We start from the raw sequence: 25260 nt of genomic DNA, 5'->3' as shown, positions 1-25260 counted from the left end.
CTATTCTATATTCCTTTAGCAAATTATACTTTTATTGTACCTTCATTCTGGATTACATTTTACATATTTATGTACAAAATAGGTTGAGGTCAGGGACTAACTTTCTACCCAAAAACAAATACATTATTTAAAATGATCTAAGGTCTTAGAAAAGGAAAGTGGAAGTGTGTCACTGTTCCTTCTGCATAGTGTTGCCCTCTACCCCATCTTGCTACTTTTCACTTATCCTTCAGTCTTTTTTTTTTAAGGCTTATTTATTTATTTGAGAGAGATAGAGAGGGAGAGAGAGTATGCGTGCATGTGCACGAGCAGGGAAGGGGCAGAGGGAGAGAATCTGCAAGCAGACTCCTTGTTGAGTGTGGAGCCTTTCATGGGGCTTGACCTCACAACCCTGAGATCATGACCTGAGCCAAAACTGAGAGTCGGATGCTCAACTGAGTGAGCCACCCAGGCACCGCTGCTTATCCTTCAGTCATAATTGAGACATTATATCATCTAGGAAACTTTCTGAGCCTTGGTCCGGTCTTGACTATGTGGCTTTTGTTTTTGTATTTGTTTTTTAAAGATTTATTTATTTTTACTTTAGAAAAAGAGAGTGTGGGGAGGAGCATCGAGGGAGATAGGGAGAGAGAATCCTCAAGCAGACTCCCTGCTGAGCACAGAGCCCAATCTGGGGCTGGATCCCAGAACCTGAGATCATGACCAGAGCCGAAATCAAGAGTCCATTGCTCAACTGACTCAGCCACCTGGGCACCTCTGTTTTTGTTTTTTGTACTTCTCTAGCATCATAAATTTAAGAAATAAGTATCAAGTGCCATTTAGTGCCTGCTCTGTGCTAGGCAACTGGGATAAGCTAATAAACAAAATTGTTATTATCTTGTCTGTCACATAGCCTGCACACTACAGAGAAAGGCAGACATAAGACAAATAATCACTAAATAAGTAATTATCAGTTACTAGGAAGGAAAAACACAGGGTTCTATGTGAGAGTAAAACTATGTAGTTGCGGGGGGGCTGATTAAGAAGGATTCTTTGTAAAGGTGTATCTAACAAATTTCAGTTATGATGATTAAAATTTAGCCAGACAGGAAATGGGGAAAAGCATTTCAAACAAACATAGTATCTTCAAAAGACCTAAGAAATAGAAGAACTTGATGCCTTTGAGGAACAAAAAGGCCCATTTTGGCCGAGGTAGTAGTATTGGCTCATTAGACAGATGAGGAAATTGAGTCTCAAAGAGGTTCAGTGAGTATAGAACATATTAAGGTCATAAAATTAGTAAGTGGGAAAGTCTAGATTCAAATTTTGGACTTTGTAAATCCTTAGTATTCTTTCCATTATACCTTGGCATTCCCGAGTGAAAATTTGAACAAAATCTTTCCAAACTCTGGTATTTTGTTTTCTTTTCCAACACCATAGAAAATTCTTTCACTATTTTCTGTTTTTTAGCAAAGGAGATATTTGTATGTGGAGCCATTGCTGTCAAAAGAAAAGGGATAATTGATTTGGCAGTAGGCAGAGATGCTTCCATTGAATTTGTGGCTTTGAAAACCCATTTTAGCATTTGTTTGACTCAGAGGATTTATGAGCCTTCAGAGTTGTCAGGGTTCTATGGAATCCACTGTCTATATTAATCTGTGGGTTTCTTTGGTTTTGTTTTGCCAGTGGAGCATTACAACTCTCAAAATTCATAGCAAGCATCTTACATTCTACTTTATTTACATTCAACAGAATAGCATTGTAAACTTGACTCACTTCTGGCAAATATTTATGTTAATGTTTCACAAAATATACAAACTCCTTGTGGGAATTGATTTATCTAGGCAGCTGATAAAGCATTGAAGTGTTACCTTTTGTTGTTGTTGTTTGTTTTTTCTTTTTCATTTTGATGTGGACTTGGATGGGCAAGGGGAGGGAAGAAGTTGTTATGATACAGATGCAAAGTTGGAAAGGCAAAGTTTTCCCTCCAGAGAATCTTCGTTACCCCTGCAGTGAACTGCCTACAATCCAGGATGTCACAGCCTGCTTGCTTAGTAGCCTGCAAAAACGTCCATATCATGCCAGTTCTGTGCTGTGTTCTAAGTAACTGGTGACTTGTTAGCTTAGAGACCAACTTCAGGAATGTTTTATATAAGGAAACTTCACCAGTGATACTCCTGCCTCCTTTCGTAACCTGGTACAATCATGATATTGCGTTTATCAAAGAATTTTTGCCTTTACGTTTTCCCTTTCTAAATGCTCTTTTTACTAAGAATAATAATTATAACATGAAAGAATGAATTTATTTCCTGAGCTAACTTTTAAATTCTTACTGGAACTTTTCATTTGTGATTTTATTATATCTTGCTCCTCTCAATCTGAAGAAGGAAGTAAGTTAAAAATATTAACTTTAAAGTACTGATTTTACTTGTTCTGACATTCTTAAACATTGGTTTTTGTGGGTGTTTTGCTTGAATGAAGACTGTGGAATTAAGCTTTTTATGACTCAAAATTTGGGGATATTATATGCCAAATGCATGTGTGATTTTTTGTTTGTTAGTTTTGTTTTGTTTTACTTTTTTTTGTTTCCTGAAATACGGTTTTATTATAGTAAGTAGAGAAACATTGTAGAGAATATTTTGTATTATTAAGGAAACATTTAGTATTTTGTTTAAATTTTCTTTTCTTTTTTTTTATTTTTAAAGATTTTATTTATTTGACAGAGCGAGAGAGCATAAGCACGGGGAGCAGTAGAAGGAGAGGCAGAAGCAGGCTCCCTGCCAAGCAGGGAGCCTGATGTGGGGCTCGATCCCAGGACCCTGGGATCATGACCTGAGTCAAAGGCAGACGCTTAACCACCTGAGCCACCCAGGCACCCCTAACTTTTATTTTTCAAAGTACACTTATTTCCCTGTACAATGTTCTCCACCCCACCCATCCCTGAGTATTTTTCTTTTTTTTTTTTTTTTAAATGGCCTTCTCTGTTTTTTTGTTTGCAGGCAGCTATCAATGGCGTAATACCCCAGGAAAATGGCATTCTACAAAGGTATGTTATAAGGTGCTTAATGGTAGGATGAGAATTAGCCAAGCAAAAATAGAGAATTGTTAATTTTTTTATCGTTTTGATAGAGCATTTGATCTTTGGTTAGAAGCTCATTAATATAGTTACTGCTCTTTCAGACAATTTTATCAGTTTCCTAAAGTTCCCAACTTTTACTGTATAATGTTTCAGAATGGGTGATACTATTTTTAATGGTGGTTTTATTTTAAAGAAAGCTTTTCAAGGGCATCTTCTAATTCATAAAATGGAAAGAACTGAATTTAAGTAGCTCTAAAGCATGGTTATTACCTACCTATTCAGGTTTTATCTCTGACCATACTACATTCTTTCTTTCTTCACTTTTGGTTTCTCAATTAAGTATATGATAATTTGCAACAATTTGAATCAGTCCTTAACTGATAAAACTTCCAAATCACTAAACTATTTCACCTGAAGAGTGCATTGTTAATATGTGGAATGGTCTTCATGGTTTTGTTTCATTGCCAGAGGTTAAAATTGGAAGATGATGTAATTATAAGTTAAAAAATAATTCCTTAAATTAGAAATAACTTTTCATAAGTTTCCTTTCCTTAAAATTGGAGACTGATTTGGATTAAAAGAGGACACTATAGAGTCATAGGAGGTAAAACCATTCTCTCTTCCAAGTGTAGTTTAATTACTTGATCCCCCCCCCCCCCTTCTCTTCTCAATTCAAACTTTGGCTTGAATTTGGTGGCTAGAATTTCTAAGTCACTGAAGCATGATCTACTAAGTGCAGATGAGGCAAACAGAAACAGCAGACTAGGAATGAGTTGTTTTGGAGAGGAAGAAAAGTGCTGTTGCAAAACCATCAAAAAATTCACCATGAACTGCAAAATGTGCTGTACTTTATAGGAAACTCTGTATATTTAGAAAGAGAGCAAATTCTGTTTGGTACTTGTACTACCCTTAGTAATTAATAGACCTGTTCCCCACCATTTTTAAAAAACTATCAGAAAGAGTTTCATCCAGAGTAAATGTGGCTGATTTCCAGTCTGTACTTTTTTTTTTTTTTCCCCAAAAGCATTCAGTTTTACTGAAACCCTTGTCTAGAAAGCAAACCAGGTGATTACAGGAACTTTCTTTATGATCATTTTTTTTTCTTAGTTTAGAAAGTTTTAGACTTCTAAATACAGCTCCAGTTTTATTCTTGAGTAAATGTTATTCCACTTTCTGTGCCAAAATTTTTGCTTGTTAAACCCTTGCGGATTCAGCTTCTGGGTTCTGAGTACATATTGGATATATCTTAAAATTAACAGTATTTTGCTATGGATGAACTGTAGAAATTTCCTCATTCCTGGAAACATCCCATCTCTCCTGTTACTGATAATACTTTTTGCTTAATATATTTTATAAGTAGAGATTCAGCACTAAGTCGATTTCTAATACTATAAAATTTGGAGTCTAACTTTACCAGAGTGGGTTTTTATTTGTTTTATTTGCTTGTTTAATTAAAGGAATGAATCATATGTGCACAGAAGAAAATCAGTTGTATCTAGCAATAGTCTTCAACTCTTTCCCTTCCTAACTTTGTTCGTTAGCTTTGAAATCACTGTGGACTTGACGTAGCTGAAAATTCCTCTTATATATCTCCTAACCAGAGGAAAATGAAAGAGGGCTTTTTGTTGCTTTCTCATTGGCTTAACACTGAAAGTGGAAGACTTAGTAGTAGGAATGGTATATGTAGGTAGTTAAAAGGATTTTTGTTTTGTGTGTTTGACTTTTGTAGTGTAGTCTGTGAATGCAGCTGACTCTTAATTTTCAGTTCATACTTCGACAGAGGAAAGAGCTACCAAAAAGATTTTTTAATATGAATTATTTTTGGACAGAGAAGAGCCCAATCCCTGTGGTTTATAGCTTTTTTTTGAAATCGGATTTTTGTGTGAATTCAAAAGTGGGAATATGGTTTTTAATGTACCCATAAAGTTCAAAGCAAAAAAACTAACATTTTTGAAATGCTTAAGGCACTGTGTTAGGTGATTGATATATTTTTCATCATTTAATACTTACTGTAACCTTTAAGAGGTTCGAATTTCATAGTGAGGAAACTGAAGTTTACATAGATTTGCCCAAAGTCACAAGTGTCGTAGATGGTGATGTCTGGAATCTGGATTGTCTCATTTTAAAAGCCATGCTTTTTTTGTGTGTGCTACCAGTCTGCCCTAGTCAATGTCAGCAAACTAGTCATGTCGTACTTTTTTTTTTGTTTTGTTTTAAGATTTTTTTCCTTTGGCTAAAAATGTTGGAACTTAATTCAGGTGTATAAGATCTTTCTCCCATAGCTTTGTTTTTACAGTTACTATTTTAGTTGTAAGCAAGTAAAGGCAGATATTATTATCCCTCATTTTACAGGTAGAGAGAATAAGGCATGAAGTGACTTGGCCCAGATGATACAGCATAATGTTAATGGAGTCAGGATATAAGCAAGTCTTCTGCCTCATCCTTCAAGGCTTATTTCACTAGACAATATACTGCTAATACAACATATTTATAAACTGTGTGACTTACGCTCTCATAAATGTAAGCCAGTCAGTCATAAAACATCAAATGTGTGCATGTTTATTTACTACATCTTGGTATAATATTTTATTTATTTAGCATATTGTCCAGAGCCTTTTAAAGCATTATTTTTGGAGACAGTTATTGTTAGAAGGAAGTGCTAATGAATTACTTGTGTTAGTAGACAGCACATACTATGTCTTCTAAAAATTTTATGAATCAGTAGTATAATTTTCCTCACTGATCAAATGTGTAGTTTTTGTCAAGTTATATTTATTTTTTTGACCCAGACAGATATACTGTATGTTTCTTTGTCCATTGTTTAATTAATTGAGGAAGCCTAGAGAAGACTAGGCATTTTTTCAGTTATTCACTGTTATGTTTTCAGAATATGTAAATGCTGAGGTTTTAGATATAGAAAATACCCATTTTGGCCAATTAGTTTCTATTTATTGTCTTCTCTGATGCTCATTTAAGAATCTGATTTTTTCTAAAGACAAATTTATCTTTAAAACACGTGTGTTTTTGTTTTGTTGTTTTTGTACCTAGAAATTTTACCTTGGGATGGATTTTTAAAAATTGAAATAAACATGTACAGAGTTCCTGTTTACTTTGCTTTGTTCATTGCCTTCCAAGGACATGTGTAGTTTGTAGAGCAAAGTTGAGTAAGGATAAAAACACTCCTTTAGTTGGGTTTAGACTGAAAATAGATTTCTCCATTGAGTTTCCCTTACCAATCAGTGTCTTTTTTTTTAAATTATTAACTAGAAAAGAATAGTGAATAGATCAGATTATGGAATGGTGTCTTCATAGATGAAAAGTCTTAAAAATGCTTTTTTTTGAGTCAACAATTTCTTCCTCATTTAACTTAGTTATCTCTTATTACTGATGGGAAGTGCAAGCTATAGCAACTGGCCTTTTACCCTGACTTGCTTCTGACCACTGGACCCCAGAAACCTCACCAAGGTGGCAGAGCCCTGCATTTTTGTGGCATGTATCTTCTAATCTCTATCATACATTTATTTGTCTTATCAAAGCATCCAAGTACTTGCTACTTTTCTCTTCAGGATTAATTCACATTGTTATCATTGTAGTGTAGTTTTGTGGAATGTCCAGGTGATCAAGATCTCTCCAGACTAGATTGTTATGCTAGAGAGAGGATAGTTGACATAATCTTCTGAAAAAGACAGTGAAAGTATGTTGTATACCCTGCTGGGTAAAAGTAAAATGCTTGTCTTGGTGATTGTAAATTAATATATAGAAAAAAAGTATATGCAAGATAGTTGCTTCCTATTACTAACCCTTCCTACATAGTAACTCTGACTCCTTGAATCAGGAAGCCAGAATGTCTGCCAGTTACTGAGTATATCTCTTTCAATTATGCATTCAGAATCTGGAGAAGAAATTGCAGGGTAGGTTGACAGATTGTTTGAACATGGTATGAGTGGATTTGGGCCCAAACTTCATTTACCACCATAATCTTCCACTTTTATATCCCCAGGAATTAGTATCAGTTTAGAGTCAGCATCTAGTAATCCCCTAAAAATTTAGATATTTTCCTTTTGTCAGTACACATCCTAGTAAATGGCTACAGGCCTTTTAGGAGAAGTCTTAGGAAAATTTCCAATACATATGTATGGCTCTGTTGTATTGTCTTTGTGGGGATCAGGGACTTTATGTCTGTGAAACAACTTGCATTTGGAAACTGAGAGTGACTGTGACTACTCATTAGTTTTAAGTACTTTCTCTGTAAAATCTTGAGGATACAGCCATTAAAAACACAAATGTATGCTGCAACATGGACGGCACTAGAGGAGATAATGCTAAGTGAAATAAGTCAAGCAGAGAAAGACAATTATCATATGGTTTCACTCATTTATGGAACATAAGAAATAGCAGGAAGATTGGTAGGAGAAGAAAGGGGGGTAATCAGAAGGGGGAATGAAGCATGAGAGACTATGGACTCTGGGAAACAAACAGGGCTTCAGAGGGGAGGGGGTTGGGGGAATGGGTTAGGATGGTGATGGGTAGTAAGGAGGGCACATATTGCATGGTGCACTGGGTGTTATGAACTAATGAATCATAGAACTTTACATCAAAAACCAGGGTGGTGCTGTATGGTGACTAACATAATATAATAAAAATATTATTATTAAAAAAAATAAAAACAATAAAAACACAAATGTGAACTTTGCCTTTGTGGAACTTATATTCTCTGAGGGTGTCTTAAATGTCAAATGATTAATACCAATTATAATTGGTAAGTGTGAGGAATTAGAACCAGGCTGAGGTAGTAAAACATACTCTGAGTTGAAAAACATTGAATCTGAGATATGAAGGGTGAATATAATTAGCTAGAAGAAAGATGGAATATTGGGATGAGATTGGAAAGAGAATATTCTTAGAAGGAATAGTTTGTGTTCCCCTATGAAAAGGGAAGGATCAAGGTGGGATAGAAGAAATGAAAGGCTGTTGTGGATGTTAGCATAGAGAGATTGGAGATAGTCTAGCACAAGCTAAGGATGGGAAGGTAGATAGGATTTGGATCATATAGGGACTTATATGCCTCTTTAGCTTGGTATAAAGAGCAGAGGGGAGTATTGAAGAAAATGACATGAAGACATTTCTATTATTTCATCTTTGTGGTGGTATGGAATGACATGGAGGGGAGCAAGGGAACATTCAGAGAGATTAGTTAGGAGGCTGTTGCATCAGTTCACACAAGAGCTGCTTGTGGCTTGCACTAGGGTGTCAGCTTCAGAGGGGAAAGGTGAATGACTTAACTAAAAGATATTTAGAAGGTAGAATAGAAAGGACTGACTTGATAGGGAGTTGAGAGAGAAGAAGGTATCAAGGATAATGCCGGAAGTTTCTGGTTTGGGTAGCTGATATGAGGAATAATGGAGGGAGGGGGAGTTTCAGGCTTGGGGAAACACTTTTTTTTTATGAGTTAAACTTTGGATATACAGAGTTTGAGGTTTGAGATTTTACTAGTTACCAGGCAGTGTGCTAAGCTATTCATGTAGTTACCTGATTTAATCCCTACAAATATAGTTTTCCCACTTTACAAATGAGATAACTATTAAGTGGGCAGAACAAAGATTTTATTTTTATTTTTTAAGACTTGAATGTGTTTGAATGTTACTGAGAAGAATCCAGAAGAGAAGGAGCTGTTGAAGATACTGGAAAGGAAAAGCATACCATAATATAAAGCTAATTAGAAGATGGTTTTAGATAGGATGATGTTGCCTCTGTTTCACAGAGAGAGAAAAAGAGTACATATGCTGGTTAGTTCGTGGATTTGATGTCAAAAAAGTAAGGGAATTTCATCTTGATGGCATCTGTTTTCTATGCAAAGCAGGAAAAAAATCATCTTTATAGACTGAGGAGTACAATAGAATGGAAATTTAAGGATGGTAAATTTCTGAGTTTTGTGGAAAGTAGAGTTAATCAGATGTTTCAGTGAGCAAATGAAAGTGAATGAAGAAGATGCTGTTCTTTATTCATAAAAATTAATGTTTTACTAGCATCATAACAACATAAGGCAAAAGTCTGATTAAATGCTAAATGGTATGTATGATACTGCTAATACACATAGAAAGGCAAAGATGGGCAGGAAAGTAATGTGGCTTTCAGTCACCAGGAAAGATTTTATGGAGGAAGTAAAACTGTAGTTAGACCTTGATGCACAGGTAGGTAAATTTGATTGGAAGACCAACACAAGCCAAGTATGGAATGGGTCCTTAGTGGTAATCTCTAATGATATGGTTGATAATAATCTTTCTTTTTATGTCAATATTTCAGTGACTATGGAGGTGAGACTATACCAGGACCTGCATTTGATCCAAGTCACCCAGCTTCAGCTCCTGCTCCCGCTTCCTCTTCAGCATTTCGACCTGTAATGCCATCTAGACAAATTGTAGAACGGCAGCCTCGGATGCTGGACTTCAGGGTTGAGTACAGAGACAGAAATGTTGATGTGGTACTTGAAGACAGCTGTACTGTTGGTAAGGTTTTCCTAGCATAAAGCCTTCATAAATAAACAGTTTATTAGGTAAACATTTAGTTTATATTCTTTTCTTTTGAGTTGATTGCCAATAAGAAGGGGAAAAAAGGCAAATTGAAGCCGATATTTTCCATATAGGTAATTATGCTGCATTTTAAAATACCATGTTGATACTGAGGCAAGTTTGAGAATAATTTTTTTGTTCCACTTATATGGAATGGTGTAAGATGCTGTTTTAGGGCAGATGCAAATCAGACTTTAAATATATTGTGTATTGTACTTTATAGCTCAAATTCATTCATTTTTCATGCTGTAGTTAATGAGAGATAAGAAATAAGACATGTTTCCATCACTCCTTTTCCCTGCCAGTTGAATAAGTGTTTCAATACTATCCTTTCAGAGGAAACTTAAAATGTATGCCTGCCATTCTTGGACAGATTTTACCAAATTCTGTTCTTTTCTTATCTTTTTTCTTTTCTTTTCTTTCTCTGTCCCTCCCTCCCTCTCTCCCTCCCTCTCTTCCTCCCTTTCTTTTCTTTTCTTTTCTTTTCTTTCTTTCTTTCTTTCTTTCTTTCTTTCTTTCTTTCTTTCTTTCTTTCTTTCTTCTCTCTCTCTCTCTTTTTTGTTTCTTTCTAAAATATTTTATTTATTTATTTGATGGAGAGAGAGAGAGAGAGAGCAAAAGCAGGCAGAGCCACTGGCAGAGGGAGGGGAAGAAGCGGCTGGATGTGTGCCGGATCCCAGACTCTGGGATCATGACCTGAGCTGAAGGCAGATGCTTAACCAGCTCAGCCACCCGGGTGCCCCAATTTTACCAGATTTCTATTGAGAAACTAAGTTGAATTCATATTTGATTCAGATTACTTGACCCGTTAATGTTATTTTGCCTTAAATCTAAATTCCAGATATTTCTGAAATTTTGGCTTTGTTTTTTAAGGGAAGATTCTTGACTGATTTTATTTAATTTTTTAATTCAGGTACACTACAGGGGCACCTGGGTGACTTAGTAGGTTAAGTGTCCAACTCTTGATCTTAGCTCAGGTCTTGATCTCAGGATTGTGAGTACACGCCCTGCGTTGGGCTTCAGGCTGGGTGTGGAACCTACTTTAAAAAAAAATAGAAGAAGAGGTACGTTGCAGAGAAAAGAAAAACTGTTAAAAGATTGATTATTCTCAAACATTAATCAGATTGTTTATTCCCTTACTTAAAGCCATTTAGAAATTTTTCACTGGTTTAGGATAAAATTCAACTCCTTTACCATGGCCTGTAAGTCTCTTCTTGATCAGGCTCCTGCTACATCTCAGGTTTTCATCTCTTACCACTTTCGTCCTTGCTCACCATGCCTAAGTTGTTTTGGACTTGTTTAAGTTCCTCGAATAGGTTATTAGCCCGCTCAAGACCTTTGTACATGTTCCTTCTTCTGCCCAGATTTCTTTAGTCCATTCATTTTTTTCCCCACGCTCATTCCCATGCCCCCTATATACTCCTTTTTTCCCCCCTAAATTGTGGTAAAAAAGCACATAATATGATATTTATCCTTTTAACAAATTTTTAAATGTATAATATAGTTTTGTTACTATATGCACATTGTCATACAGCAGATTTCTAGAACTTTTTCATCTTATGTAATTGAAACTTTGTATCTATCAGATGGCAACTCCCCATTTTCCCCTTCCACCAGCCCCTGGCAACAATCATTCTACTTTCTGCTTAGATGAATTTGACTACTTTAAATAGATCATGTAAGTGGATTCATACAGCGTTTGTTCTTCTGTGTCTGGCTTATTTCACTTAGTATGATATCCTCAAGTTTCATCCATGTTGTAGCATATTACAGGATTTTCTTCTTTTTTTTTTAATGCTGACTAATAATCCATTGTATGTATATACTATATTTTCTTTCCATTCACCCATCTATGGATATTTAGGTTGTTTTCACCTCTTGGATATTGTGAATAATGCTGCAGTGAACATGAGATTGCAAATATGTCAAGATCCTGCCTTCAGTTTTTTTGGATAAATACCCAAAAGTGGAATTGTTGGGTCATATGTGGTTCTATTTTTAATTTTTTGTGGAATATCCATACTCTATTCCATAATGGGTACACCATTTTAACATTCCTGCCAATATAAAATGCATAACGGTTCCAGTTTTTCCACATCCTTGCCAACACTTGCTATTTTCTGTTTTGCTTTTGATTTATAATGGCCTTCTTAACAGATATGAGGTGATATCTCATTGTGGTTTTGGTTTGGATTTCCATGATGATTAGTGATGTTGAGCATCTTCTTATATACCTGTTGGTTATTTGTACGTCTTTAGAGAAATGCTTATTTGGGGCCTTTGCCCATTTTTATTTTTTATTTTTTTAATAATTTTTTATTATGTTATGTTAGTTACCATACAGTATATCCTTAGTTTTTGATGTAGTGTTCCATTATTCATTATTTGCATATAACATCCAGTGCACCATGCAATACGTGCCCTCCTTAATACCCATCACCGGCCTATCCCAGTCCCCCACCCCTCTCCCCTCTGAAGCCCTCAGTTTGTTTCCCAGAGTCCATAGTCTCTCATGGTTCATTCCCCCTTCTGTTTATCCCCCTTCATTCTTCCCTTCCTTCTCCTACCGATCTTCCTGCTATTTCTTATGTTCCATAAATGAGTGAAACCATATGATAATTGTCTTTCTCTGCTTGACATATTTCACTTAGCATAATCTCCTCCAGTCCCATCCACGTTGCTGCAAATGTTGGGTAATCATTCTTTCTGATTGTATATATGGACCACATCTTCTTAATCCAGTCATCTGTTGAAGGGCATCTCGGCTCCTTCCACAATTTAGCTATTGTGGACAATGCTGCTATGAACATTTGGGTGCATATGGCCCTTCTCTTCACTATGTCTGTATCTTTGGGGTAAATACCCAGTAGTGCAATTCTTTGCCCATTTTTAAATCAGGTTATTTACTTTTTTGCTTTTGAATTATAGGATTTTTAAATATATTTTGAATATCAACTCCTTAACAAATATATGCTTTGCAAATATTTTCTCCTTCACAGTCTCGTTGATTGTTTCCTTTGCTGCACAAAAGTTTTTTAGTTTATCTAGTCCCACTTGTCTATTTTTACTTTTATTGTCTTTGCTTCTGGTGTCATATCCATGAAATCATTGCCAAGACCAATGTATGAAGCTTTTGCTTTATCTATGAGTCTTATAATTTCAGATATTATATTTTAAGTCTTTAACCCATTTTGAGTTAATTTTTGTATATGGAATAAGGTAAAGGTCCATTTCACTCTTTTGCATGTAGATATCCAGTTTTCCTCACACCATTTATTAAAAAGACTATCCTTTCTCCATTGTGTAGACTTGGCATTCTTGTCAAATCATTTGACCTGTATGCATGGATTAATTTCCAGGCTTACTGTTCTGTTGCATTTTTTCTGTATGTTTTTCTTTATGTGAGTACCTACTGTCTTGGTTACTTTGTAAAATATTCTGAATTCAGGAACTGTGAGGCCCCCAGCTTCGTTTTTCTTTCTCAAGATTGTTTTGACTATATAGGGTCCTTTGTGGTTCCTTATGAATTTTAACATTGTTTTCTGCAAAAATGCCATTGGGATTTTGATAGGGATCACATTGAATCTGTAGGTTGCTTTGGATGGTATGGATATTTTAACAATACTGAGTCTTTCAGTCCATGAACATGTGATATCTTCATTTGTTTGTTTCTTCTATACTTTCTTTTAGCGTTATTTTACCATTTTTGTTGTACAAATCTTTTGCTTCTTCGTTAAGTTTATTCGTGTGTATTTTATTCTTTTTGATGGTTTTGTAAATGAGATTGTTCTATTAGTTTCCTTTTTAGATTATTTGTTGTTAGTGTAGAGAAATATAACTAGTTTTTGTATGTTAATTTTGTGTCTTGTAACTTTGCTAAATTTGTTTATTAGTTCCAGCAGGGTTTTTTTTCTTTTTTAATGGAATCTTTAGGGTTATTTATGAATAATACCATCTGGAAACCTAGATAATTTTATTTCTTACTTTCTGATTTGGATGCCTTTTATTTCTTTTTATTGCCTAATTGCTCTGGCGAGGACCTCAGATACTCTGGTGAATAGAAGTGGCAACAGTGGGCATTCTTGCATTGTTCATGATCTTTAGAGGAAAAGATTTTAGTTTCACTGTTGAATATGATATTAGCTGTGAACATTTCACGTATAGCCTTTATTGTGTTGCAGTAATTTTCTTCTGTTTCTAGTTTGTGTATTTTTATCATGAAATGGTGTTAAATTTTGTCAGTATGGTGTATCACATTGATTGATTTCTGTATGTTGAACCATCTTTGCATCACATGCATAAATTTCCTTTGGTTATGGCGTATGATCCTTCTCATGTGCTGTTGAATATGGTTTTCTGATATTTTGTTGAGGATTTTTGCATCTATATTCATCAGGGTTGTTGGCTTCTAGTTTTTATTCTCGTTCTTGTAGTGTCTTTGTCTGGCTTTGACATCAGGGTAATGTTGACTTCATAAAGTGAATTTGGAAGTGTTCTCTCCTCTCTAATTTTGAGGACGAGTTTGAGAAAGAGCAACCTTAATTTTTCTTTAGATGTTTGGTAGAATTCTCCACTGAAACCATCTGGTGCTGAATTTTTCTTTGTGGGAAGTTTTTGATTACTGATTCAGTCTCTTTACTAGTTATAGATTTGTTTAGATTTTCTATTTCTTCAGGTTCAGTCTATGTAGGTTATATGTTTCTATGAATTTATCCATTTCTACTAGGTTATCCCATTTGTTGGCATATGTCTCTATATTCATACTTATTTCTGTGACATCAGTTGTGATGTCTCCTTTTTCCTTTCTAATTTTACGGAGTTTTCTTTTTTTTCTTAAGTTTAGGCTAAAAGTTTATCTGTTTTCTTGATCTTATCTTTTCTTTTTCTTTCTTTCCTTCTTTTCTTTCTTTCTTTCTTTCTTTCTTTCTTTCTTTCTTTCTTTCTTTCTTTCTTTTTCTTTCTTCTCTTTTCTTTTCTTTTCTTTTCTTTTCTTTTCTTTTCTTTTCTTTTCTTTTCTTTTCTTTTCTTGACAGAGAGAGAGACAGCCAGCGAGAGAGGAAACACAAGCAGGGGGAGTGGGAGACGAAGATGCAGGCTCCCAGTGGAGGAGCCTGATGCAGGGCTCGATCCCAGGAGTCTGAGATCACACCCTGAGCCAAAGGCAGACGCTTACTGACTGAGCCACCCAGGCTCCCCTCTTGATCTTTTCTAATATCAACTCTCAGTTTTGCTGATTTTTTAAGAATTATTTTTCTGTTCTCTTTTAATTTCTGCTCTAGTCTTTATTATTTTCTCCCTTCTAACTTTGGGCTTAGCTTGTTCCTTTTTTTAAACTTACTTGAGGTGTAAAGTTAAGTTATTAGATCTTTCTTCTTCTTCTTTTTTTAAATGTAGGCACTTACTGCTATTGTATTTTTGTTTGCATTTGTCTCCAGATATTTTTTAATTTCTCTTTTGATTTTTTTTCTTTGATCTTTTGGTGGTTTAGGCGTAAGTTGTTTAATTTCCACAGATCTGTGAACTTTCCAGGATAGATGACATGTTAGATCACAAACAAGTCTTTTTTTTTTTAAAGATTTATTTTTAATTTTTTAAAAAGATTTTTACTTATTTATTTGAGAGAAAGAGAGAGCAAGTGAGCATGAGAAGGGAGAGGGGTGGAGGGAGAAGCAGACTTGCTGCTGAGCAGGGAGCCCGATGTAGGGCTTGATTCCAGGACTCCAGGATCATTATCTGGGCTGAAGGCAGCCGATTAACCGACTGAGCCACTTTGGTGCCCCTAAAAATTTATTTATTTATTTGAGAGAGAACATGGGGGGGAGTGGGAGAGGGAGAGAATCTCAAGCAGACTCCCTACTGAGCTTGGAGCCTGACACAGGGCTTGATCTCATGACCCTGAGATCATGACCTGAGCTGAAGTCAAGAATTGGATGCTTAACCAACTGAGCCACCCACGTGCCCCAGGTCACAAACAAGTCTTAATAGATTTAAGAAGATTGAAATCACTTCAAGAATGTTTTCCTGCCATAGTATAATAAAACTAAAAATCAATAGTAGTTTCCTTCTGCTTCTTTCTTCTTAAATTTATTAAGACTGATTTACAGCCTATCATGGCATCTACCCTGCAGGATGTTCCATGTGTGCTTGAGAAATACGTGTATTTTGCTCCTTTTCAGTGTAATGTTTCATATATGTCTGTGTTAGGCCCATTTGGTCTACAATTGTCATTCAAGCCCTGTGTTTGCTTACTGAACTTCTGTGTGGAAGTTTCGTCCATTATTGAAATCCCCTACTATTGTGTTGTTGTGTATTTCTCCCCTCAGCTCTGTCATTGTTTCCTTCATATATTGTATGCTTTGATGTTGGATGCATATGTGTATATAATTATTACATGTTCCTGGTGAATTGACTCTTCTATCATTATATAATGTCCTTTCTCTCTTTTGAAAGTTTTTGACTTACAGTCTGTTTAGTCAGTGTAAGTATGGTCACCATGCTCTCTTTTGGTTACCATTCTGTCCTTTCACTTCCATTCTGTGTGTCCATGAATCTCAACTGAATCTCTTGTAGATACCATATAGTTGAATTTTGTTTTTTAAAAATCCATTCAGCTAGTCTGTGTCTTCCGTTAGGGAGTTTTATCCATTTACATTTAAAGTAATTACTGGTGGGAAAGGACTTACTATTGCCATTTTGTTGATTATTTGCTTTGTCTCCTAGCTTTTGTTCCCTCTTTCTCTTGCCATCTTCCTTTGTGTTTGTTGATTTTTTTTGTAGTGTCATGCTTTGATCTTGTTCTGTTTTCTTTTGTGTCTCTTCTATAGCTGTTTTCTTTGTATCTTCTCATCTTCTCTAGCTGTTATCTTTGTAGTTAACCCTGGGGCTTAAATAAGACATAGTTTTTAATAATCTGTTTTAACCTGATATTTTCAGTCATCTATAAAACTAGTCTTTGTCCCCTCCCTTCATTATTGATATCACAAATTACATCCTTTCATGCTATGTACCATTAACATTTTATAGTTACAATTATTTTGTATGCTTTTATCTTTTAACTTCTAAACCAGATTAAGTTATTAAGCACTACTGTTACAGTATTCTGTACTTGTCTAGAGTTTTTGTGGTTGTCTATATATTTACCATTAACAGCTTTATACTCCTGTGTTGTTATCTAGTTTCCTTTTGGTATAACTGGAGTACTCTATTTAGTATTTCTTATAAGGCAGTGTTGAACTTTCTCAGCTTTTGTTTATCTGGGGAAAGTCTTTATTTCCCCTTAATATATGAAGAACAGTTTTCCTGGACATAGTATTCTTGTTTGGTAGTTTTTTTTTCTTTCAGCACTTTTAATATATCATCCTATCCCCTGTGACCTGCAAAGTTTCAGTTAAAAATCTGCTGATACTGGGGGCTCCCTTTATGTGATGAGCTTGTCACTTCTTGCCTTCAAATTCCTTTTTTTCCTTTAATTTGACAATTTGATTTTTATGGTTTTTTTGGTATAGACTTTTTAGGATTTATTACTTTTTGGATCCTTTGTGGTTCATGAGTCTGCATGTCGATTTCCTACCCCAGATTTGGGAAGCATTCACCATTATTTCTTCAAATAAGCCTTCTGCCCCTTTGTCTTATTTTCTGCAACTCCCATAATGCATATATTGTTCCTTTAATGGTTTCCCATTAGTCCTCTGGCTTTTTTTTAGTCTTTCTCTTGCTTTTTTCTTTTTTCTCTTCCAACTGGATAATTTCAAATGACTTGTCTTCAAGTTCACCCATTCTTTCTTCTGGGTGATCAAGTCTGTTGTTGAGCCCCTTTAGTGACTTCAATTCAGTTATTATATGCTTTAGCTCCAATATGTGCTTGGTTCTTTTTTTTTTTAATAAGTTTCTATGTCTTTGTTGATAAAAACCCATCTACTGATATTTGAAAAATAGTTTATCTTTACAATAGTAATTAGTCAGAATTGACCCTGCTTATTGTTCATACATATTTTCGATAATATTGCTAAGGCATTCTTGGTGTGTTAGTAGGGGAACCCCTTATATAGGGTTTTACTAGGCTTTTACTTTCCTAGTTTAGTGATGAATATATTTATTATAGGGGAAAGAATTCAGTACCATATCACACTTTATCTTTTACTTAAAATTATCTCAGATTTTTATCTGTTAAAAAAAAACTGGAAAGACATCTTATATTAAATAAATTTTAACTGCTATTAAGTAGCATGTGGCTGAATAGTTAACAATGTCTCATTTCAAATTGACCTTATTCTTTTTGTTGATGGAATATTTGGTATGTGTTGGAAGTAAATGGATCACTTGAACCACCCTTTTCATTGGTTCTCTCAGTTGGAGTGAAGTCCCTGCTTATTTCAGAGATGGTGAGCAGAAAATGCTGGCTTCTCTGGATGATATATGTTAATGTTACACTTTAATTCTATCTGAATTTGGAGGATAGTCTATGAAACTATTTTAAAGCTTTATTATAAAAACGTGATAGACTTTCCAGAAATCACATTTGTTAACCTGTTGGCTTTATAATTCGTTGTAAAAGCAGACTTTTCCCCAAGTATGGTAGAGTAGAAAGTCAAGTCATCATTCTGTTTGAAAACAAATAAAATTAAAATACTTACAAACATATAAATAAAATGTGATTCAAAAGAAATTATATACAGATATTGTACAATACACAGCTTCTCCTTCTAATTATTCCAGTTTTTTATTTGTTCTGGATTACAGTTATTCTTTTATTATGAATTGCATGCCAGAGAATCATGTTGTGCATCTTTTCTGTGTTCACTATTAAGTTTGCTGATATGAATCACTGTGGAAGTTATTGTGCAGACATATTTGGGACTTGATGAAAATTTTTTCTTCTTTCACTGCATTCGGTTAATTAAGTTCTGTTAGTTTTATAGCAATATAATGTGAATCCTTTCTTTATTCTTACGACCTCTGTTACAGTTCAGGAGTTAATCTCTGTCATGAATTATTAACATAATTCCTCTAATTTCTATTCTTTAAGTTTCTTTATTTCTGTAGGCTGTATTTTACATAGTTGTCCTATAGTGGTGTTTCAACAATGTAAGTCTTCTTATACATCTTTCAGTGGTTCCTTATTTCCTATATTCTATTTGATTTGCCCTTCCTTGTTTTAGTTTTTCTAGAAAACTCACACTCATATTATAATATTACATACATGTAAATATCTCTCCTTTATGAAGCCTTTCCTAACCTCCATGGACATAGTTAAGTTGATTCATTCTTGGATTTTAAAACATCTTATTCTTTCTTTGTGTTTCAGATTTCCTTTGAATGTTAACTTCTCAAACTGAGAGACTAGGTCTTCTCTAATTCTCCAAGCACAATGGTTAGCACAGAGCAGTATCTGTTGAGAAAATAAATGGCTCAGTAAATGAGCATATGTATGTATTTGTTTGTATATTAAAATATTTACCATAAAAAAATTTAAAAATACACTCAGTAAAGTTTAGCTGACCTGCAATATAATTGTTAAATACTTTATATATATATAGACCAACTTACTGTTATTAAGGAATTTGGATAAATACTAATTTTTCTGTGTATGTATAAATATTAAAATGCAAAGAGATGCTAAATAAGATGCAGTTTTCCGTGTTATTATCAGGAAGTCTCAACAATGTATAAAAGCAAGCCTAAAGGCAGCCAACAACTTTATATCACAGTGACACCTAGTGGTAATTGTATTGGTCTGTTAATATTTTTAGTGTGTTATTTATTTATTTATTTATTTATTTGTTTGTTTGTTTATTTTTGCAGTTTTGTTTTATTATGGAATCCTTCTGGGTTTTCTTATCTTGAATAAATTTAAAGAATTATTTTAAGACACCGTTTTTTCTATAAAATACTATCTAGTATGTAGTAGTATGATCTTGAGGGTAGGAATTATTGTGTATTTTTATGCCTATCAGATATAACACTGGATTTAACATAACATACAAGTATTTGTTCAATAAAGTTTGTTGAGTCAGTGCCGTCAGCAAATCTGTCTGCTTTTGCTGGGCCTATTCAGCATAGCCTTAGTTTCGTGTCTGGAATGGAAAATAGAAAAATAGGTCTGTCTTTAGCTTAACTACTTCCCTCATTTTCTTTTCTGTTTTTAATCTACTTTCTTAAATCTGCTTTTATTATATTGGATAACATTTTAGTTTAAATGAATCAGATTGAGTATGAAAATAGTTAAAACATTTAGCAAGTGCGTTTTGAGCCTAAGAAGTAGTTTAGGATATTTCAAACTAGTTTTTTTCTTGAATCTGTGAACTTAGTTTCCAGTCTTGACTTTGTAACTCAGATTAACTATGTAATTTTTGGCATATGCCTTTACCCCTCTATGCTCAGCCACCCTTTATGAATAATAAACACCGTATAAGTGGTTTTTGTTGTTGTTGTTAGTACACGTGAAAAGAGAGGAAGAATAGCAATCTTATTTGTCTTACACAGATGTTATGAGCATGAAATGACAAGAAGACTGATTATAGCTTGTATTGGTAGGGAGGGGGGGTGTCTGCAAATGTTGTGCATGAGTTGCTTTGTCCTTTGGACCATCTGCAAACTGACGTTTATTGCCTCCATGCCAACATTTGTGCACTTCCCAAATTATAAGATCATTTCAATATCTAAATAAGCAGTATCTCAAGTTGGGCCTTAATGTGCATAGTTACTTTTTATTTATGCATTAGGAATGTTTCTTTAACCTCGTTTCACATTTCTAAATACTGTATTTTCAGTAAAAATCTTTTTTTTTTTTTAAATAGAGAAGTACTTTTCCTTTCTCTCATTCTGAAGTCCCTGCTGTTGGCAGTATTTTTATAGAGTTTAAGGTTGCCATTTTATAAAAAGCCTTTACACTTTATGTAAAATTATTTTTGCCTCAACTGCTTGTATCACTTATGTCATTTTTTGTTGTCTTCAAAACAAAGAAATGAAGATCAGAAGCATAGACTTATGTTTTCTAACATCTTATTTTTACCATTTATCTTTCAGTCTCCTCATCCTCTGATAATTCCCTATCATCTTTGTTCAAAAGACTCTAAGATGACTTAAAAAAAAAGATCTATCTATCTATCTATCTATTTATTTATTAGAGAGCGAGAGAGAGAGTGTGCACACGCACAAGCAGGGCGAACAGCAGGCAGAGGGAGAAGCAGGCTCCCCACTGAGCGAGGAGCCTGATGGGGGACTCGATCCCAGGACCCTCTGGGATCATGACCTGAGCTGAAGGCAGATGCTTAACCAACTGAGCCACCCAGGCATCCCTTTATTCATTTTTTAATACAGACACACACACACACATATATACATATAATATTGCCTGTTGTACACCAGCCACTATGCTCACTGTACTTGGTTCCTGTACAACACTTACAACAATACTGTGAGGCAGTGTTTCAAAGATGAATAAACTGAAGCTCGGAGAATTCCTAAATCACAAATTCAGTCTTAAACTGAATTTAGAACTCATGATCTTTTCAATGAAATAATTTCTATTATGAAAGTAGATAGTGCTGTAAGGATATTGAAAAGGAAGATTCAGTTTTAACTAGTGTCTTAGGAGTATGGGAAGGGAATAATTAGGGTTTTGAGGGTGGTCAGGAAAGATTTCAGAGGGACCAACTTACAAAATACGAATCAAAGTATGTTATGTGGATATAGTCATTGAGAAGTTTATTCTAGGCAAGGAAAGCCCAGAAGCAAGAACGATAATGGGGTGTCTGGCAGAATAATGAGGAATATGAAGCTGGGGTTGTCTTCAGGTAGTTGAACAGTTCACTTCAGTGGAACCTCTCCTTTTCCACCAGTGACAGATTTATGCTACGCTTTCTTCCCCTGATCCTGCCTTAGTCCCTGCTTCTGCCCTTGTATACTCATTGACTTACTATTTTCACATTACCTTGAGATAGCCAGAAACTGTATCCACACTTTATAGTTGTGAGAATTGACAAAAGAGAATGAATGATTTACTGGTTCATGGAGATTAATGACTGTGGAGGGATCTGTAAAAACTAGTCCACGTGGCCACAAAATTCAGCAGTATTTTACACATTTTTTGTCTTAGGGTCATCTAGTGTATGCTTAAGTATTCTTAGCAATGGGATGCTTATTAATTTTCATTACTTCATTTGTTTAGCAACTGTCTAAAATTTTATAAATAAAAACATACACCAACCACATGGAAAAAAAGAGGTATCAGTTGCATGTGTTTGTTTTTCCTTAATTTTGAGTTGCTACCTGTAAGCTCCATTCCTTTGACCTCACTCTTCTTTCAGAGACAGACCTCACAAGGTAAATATATTTTCTCTCTTGACAGTTCTTCAGCTACTAAAAGACAGTACTGTTTTTTTCTCCCATTTCTTCAGGTTAAACATCTTTAATTCATTCAACCATCCCAGAGTTGTATTGAAATTAAAATACATACTGTATGGGGATATAGTGTATAAAGTATGGTGATTATAGTTAACAATGTATTTATATTTGAAATTTGCAAAGAGTGGATTTTAAGTTTTCATCACAAAAAAATTATAACTGTAAGGTAAGTGATGTTAACTAAACTTATTGTACTAATTATTTTGTAATATACACATATATCAAATCATTATGTTGTACACCTTGAACTAATATATCAATTAAATCTTAATAAAACTGAAAAAATACATACTATAGATGACAGTTGTTGTTAGTCATATTTTCTGAGGCATCACTTTCAGATACTTTTCGTTTTAGAACTGTGATTCATTTTAGGAGATCAGTGCTGCATATACAGTGTGACACTCATACGAATGCCCGCCTTAGGTTGAGAGACCATTGTTGATCTGTCCTCTTCCCTGAATGAAGGATGTTATTTCCTTTTTTTCTTTTTTTTTAAAGATTGTATTTATTTATTTAGGTATGTATGTATGTGTGTGAGAGAGAGAGAACACAAGTGGGGGAGGGCAGGAGCAGAGGGATAAGCAGACTCCTTGCTGAGCGTGGAGCCCAACACAGGGCTTGATCCCAGGACCCTGAGATCATGACCCCGAGCTGAAGTCAGATGCCTAACTGAGTCACCCAGGCGCCCCAGAGGCATGTCATTTCTATTTGTGTAACCTGTATTAATTTTTGGAACCACTGTTTCATGATGTTTCTGAGTCTCACAGTGAGATGATGACTGGTATTACTTCCTGCCCTGTGCTCACTCTATTTATCTTTGTAAAGCAATTGTTTCATGGTTTCTCAACAAGTCTGTCTTTATGTTAGACTGTGAGTTCTTTAAAGACAGACATAATTTCTTCTTATTTTTATATTGTGCTTGGTGCTTGGCAATAGTCAGCATTAATAAAATATTTGTTGAATGCCTTTGTAGAATAATGGGATTAGCGATGGTCTAATACTAAAACTTTTAGGTTAAAAATATCTTATCCATGGGGCACCTAGATGGCTCACTTGGTTGAGCGTCCAAGTCTTGATTTCCGCTCAGGTCATGATGTCAGGAGATGAAGCTCCTGTATGAGAGAGAGAGAGAACACAAGCGGGGGAGGGCAGGAGCAGAGGGACAAGCTCCACGTCAGGCTCTGTGCTGGGCATGGAGCCTGCTTAAGAGTCTCTCTCCCTGTCCCTGTATCTCCCCCCTGCCCCAATCTTATCCTGTTCCTCTTCCTTTCTTTTAGTTTGCAGTGTTTTCTTGCTAAGGACTTCCTTTTCTACATTCCTAACTCCTGTATAGCTTGAATTTCTGATTAGTTCAGACTGTTCTACTTGCTTTTCTTAGACCAACTTGTTTGCCATCTTAGTGGACTGGAGTCTAGAGAAGAGAAAGCTATAGGAAGATTTATGGCATTGCTAGTTATTACTTCTTCTGTCAACCCAACAATCTCTTGTAAAAACTTAGTGCATCTTGGTATTTTAGGATTGATGTACTTTTGAGCTGATCCTCTTCCCTCCACTTCTCTCCCAACCCTCTCCCCCTTTAAGTCATTTATGCCATTAGAGGATATTAGACTATCCCATTAATAGATTTGGTTTGGAAACTTTTTTATATAAGCTTGGAAAATAGGTTTGAGTTTGGTGAGGACCAAAGAGACATAGCCATACTTTATTTAATTCTTGGTCCCAAAATACAAAGATTTAGGTTAATTCAAGGATATGTGATAACCCAAGAAAAATAGAACAAATTACCTAGCCCTCTTTTCTTGGCTTGGTCATTACAATAACTCAAACCCTGATATAAACTAACATCAACCAAAATTTCTCCAGGATTCTTAAGCATGTAGAAAGCTTGAAATTTTTGTTTATTTTGTTTTTCCTTATCAGATTAGATCCTTTACCACTTAACTGTTCTGTTGTAGAAATACCAACCCTCAGTCAGATAGCCTCCTAATTATTTTCTCTACCTCTAGTTTTTCTCCACTCTAGCAGATTCTTCAGTGCTCTTGCTGTACTTGTATTTGTTTACACATTTGTTTATTCACTCAATAAGTATTTTCTACTCTGATCCAGGCACTGTATTCAAGCCTAGATATAGAATGGAGAAGAAAACAGGCATGGTTATTTGTCTTCATAAAACTTACACTCTAGTGAAGGATATAGATAAAATCAATTTATAAGGAATAATTTGCAGCTTATGTTAAGTGATCTCTCAAAACTATAAATATAATCATGTCTCTCCTGTGATTGAAAATAATTTAATGTACCTTATCAACAGGTTAAAAAAGAAAAGCCATATGATTATTTCAGCACATAGAAAAAGCATTTAACAAAATTCAGTGTCCATTTGAAAAGAACTCTCCAAAATTAGAAATAAAAGAGATTCCTCAAGCCTGATAAAAGACATTTATAAAAATCCTACACTTAGCATACTTAGTGTTGAAAGATTGAATCCTTTCACCCTAAGATTGAGAACAAGGCAAGAATGTTCACTCCTACCACTTCTATTCAACATTGTCATTCAAAGCATCATTGTCATTCGAAAATGACAGAATAATCAATGTAGAAAACCCTCAAGAATCTCCAAAAAAAAGCTACTAGAAATAATTGAATTTAGCATAGTCATAAGATACAAAGTCAGTATACACAAATCAGTAATCTTTACACTGCAATGAACAGTCGGAAACTAAAATTTAAAAAATACTTTTTTATAGTATCATTTAAAAAAATGACTTAGGGATAAATTTAGCAAAGAATATGCAAGGTCTTACACTAAAAACTATAAAACATTGCTGAGAAAAATTTAAAAACTAAATAAATGGAGTATTGTCATGTTCATGGATTGTAAGACACAATATTGTTAAAATGTCATTTTTCCTCACATGAATCTGTAAAATCAGTGTAATTCCAATAAAAATTCCAGCTTTTTAAAAATAGGATACTGATGAGTTGATTCTTTTTTTTTTTTTTAAGGTAGTATTTATTTATTTGTCAGAGAGAGCAAGCAAGTGCACCAGCAGGGGAGTGGCAGGCAGAGGGAGAAGCAGACTCCCTGCTGAGCAAAGAGCCTGATGCAGGACTTGATCTCAGGACCCTGGGATCATGACCTGAGCTGAAGGCAGACACTTAACCAACTGAGCTACCCAGGCATCCCATGATGAGTTGATTCTAATATTTATGTTAAAATGAAGA

The 25260-nt window shown here is 34.8% G+C and overlaps 1 protein-coding gene and 1 long non-coding RNA gene across 4 annotated transcripts in view; both read left to right on the top strand.

Moving 5' to 3' along the window:
- The window catches only part of FAF1 (Fas associated factor 1), a 483547-nt gene that overhangs the window by 140853 nt on the left and 317434 nt on the right, over positions 1 to 25260 (top strand). For all 3 annotated transcript variants that reach the window (XM_087865864.1, XM_087865865.1, XM_045799577.2), the window contains 2 exons: positions 2979 to 3025; positions 9362 to 9564. In XM_087865864.1, coding sequence (XP_087721990.1) covers positions 2979 to 3025; positions 9362 to 9564 — 250 coding nt within the window. The remainder of the gene's footprint in view (positions 1 to 2978; positions 3026 to 9361; positions 9565 to 25260) is intronic.
- The window catches only part of LOC148109134 (uncharacterized), a 31079-nt gene continuing 15389 nt past the window's right edge, over positions 9571 to 25260 (top strand). The window contains exon 1 of the long non-coding RNA XR_015726238.1: positions 9571 to 22198. This is a non-coding gene — a long non-coding RNA (uncharacterized LOC148109134). The remainder of the gene's footprint in view (positions 22199 to 25260) is intronic.

This window comes from Ursus americanus, chromosome 12, assembly GCF_024610735.1.
Source record: "Ursus americanus isolate L20-20 chromosome 12, mUrsAme1.1.p, whole genome shotgun sequence".
In the NCBI taxonomy this organism is placed as follows: Eukaryota; Metazoa; Chordata; class Mammalia; order Carnivora; family Ursidae; genus Ursus; species Ursus americanus.
Note: the sequence above shows the minus strand (reverse complement) of the source record. Positions and strands in the feature narration are given on the sequence as shown.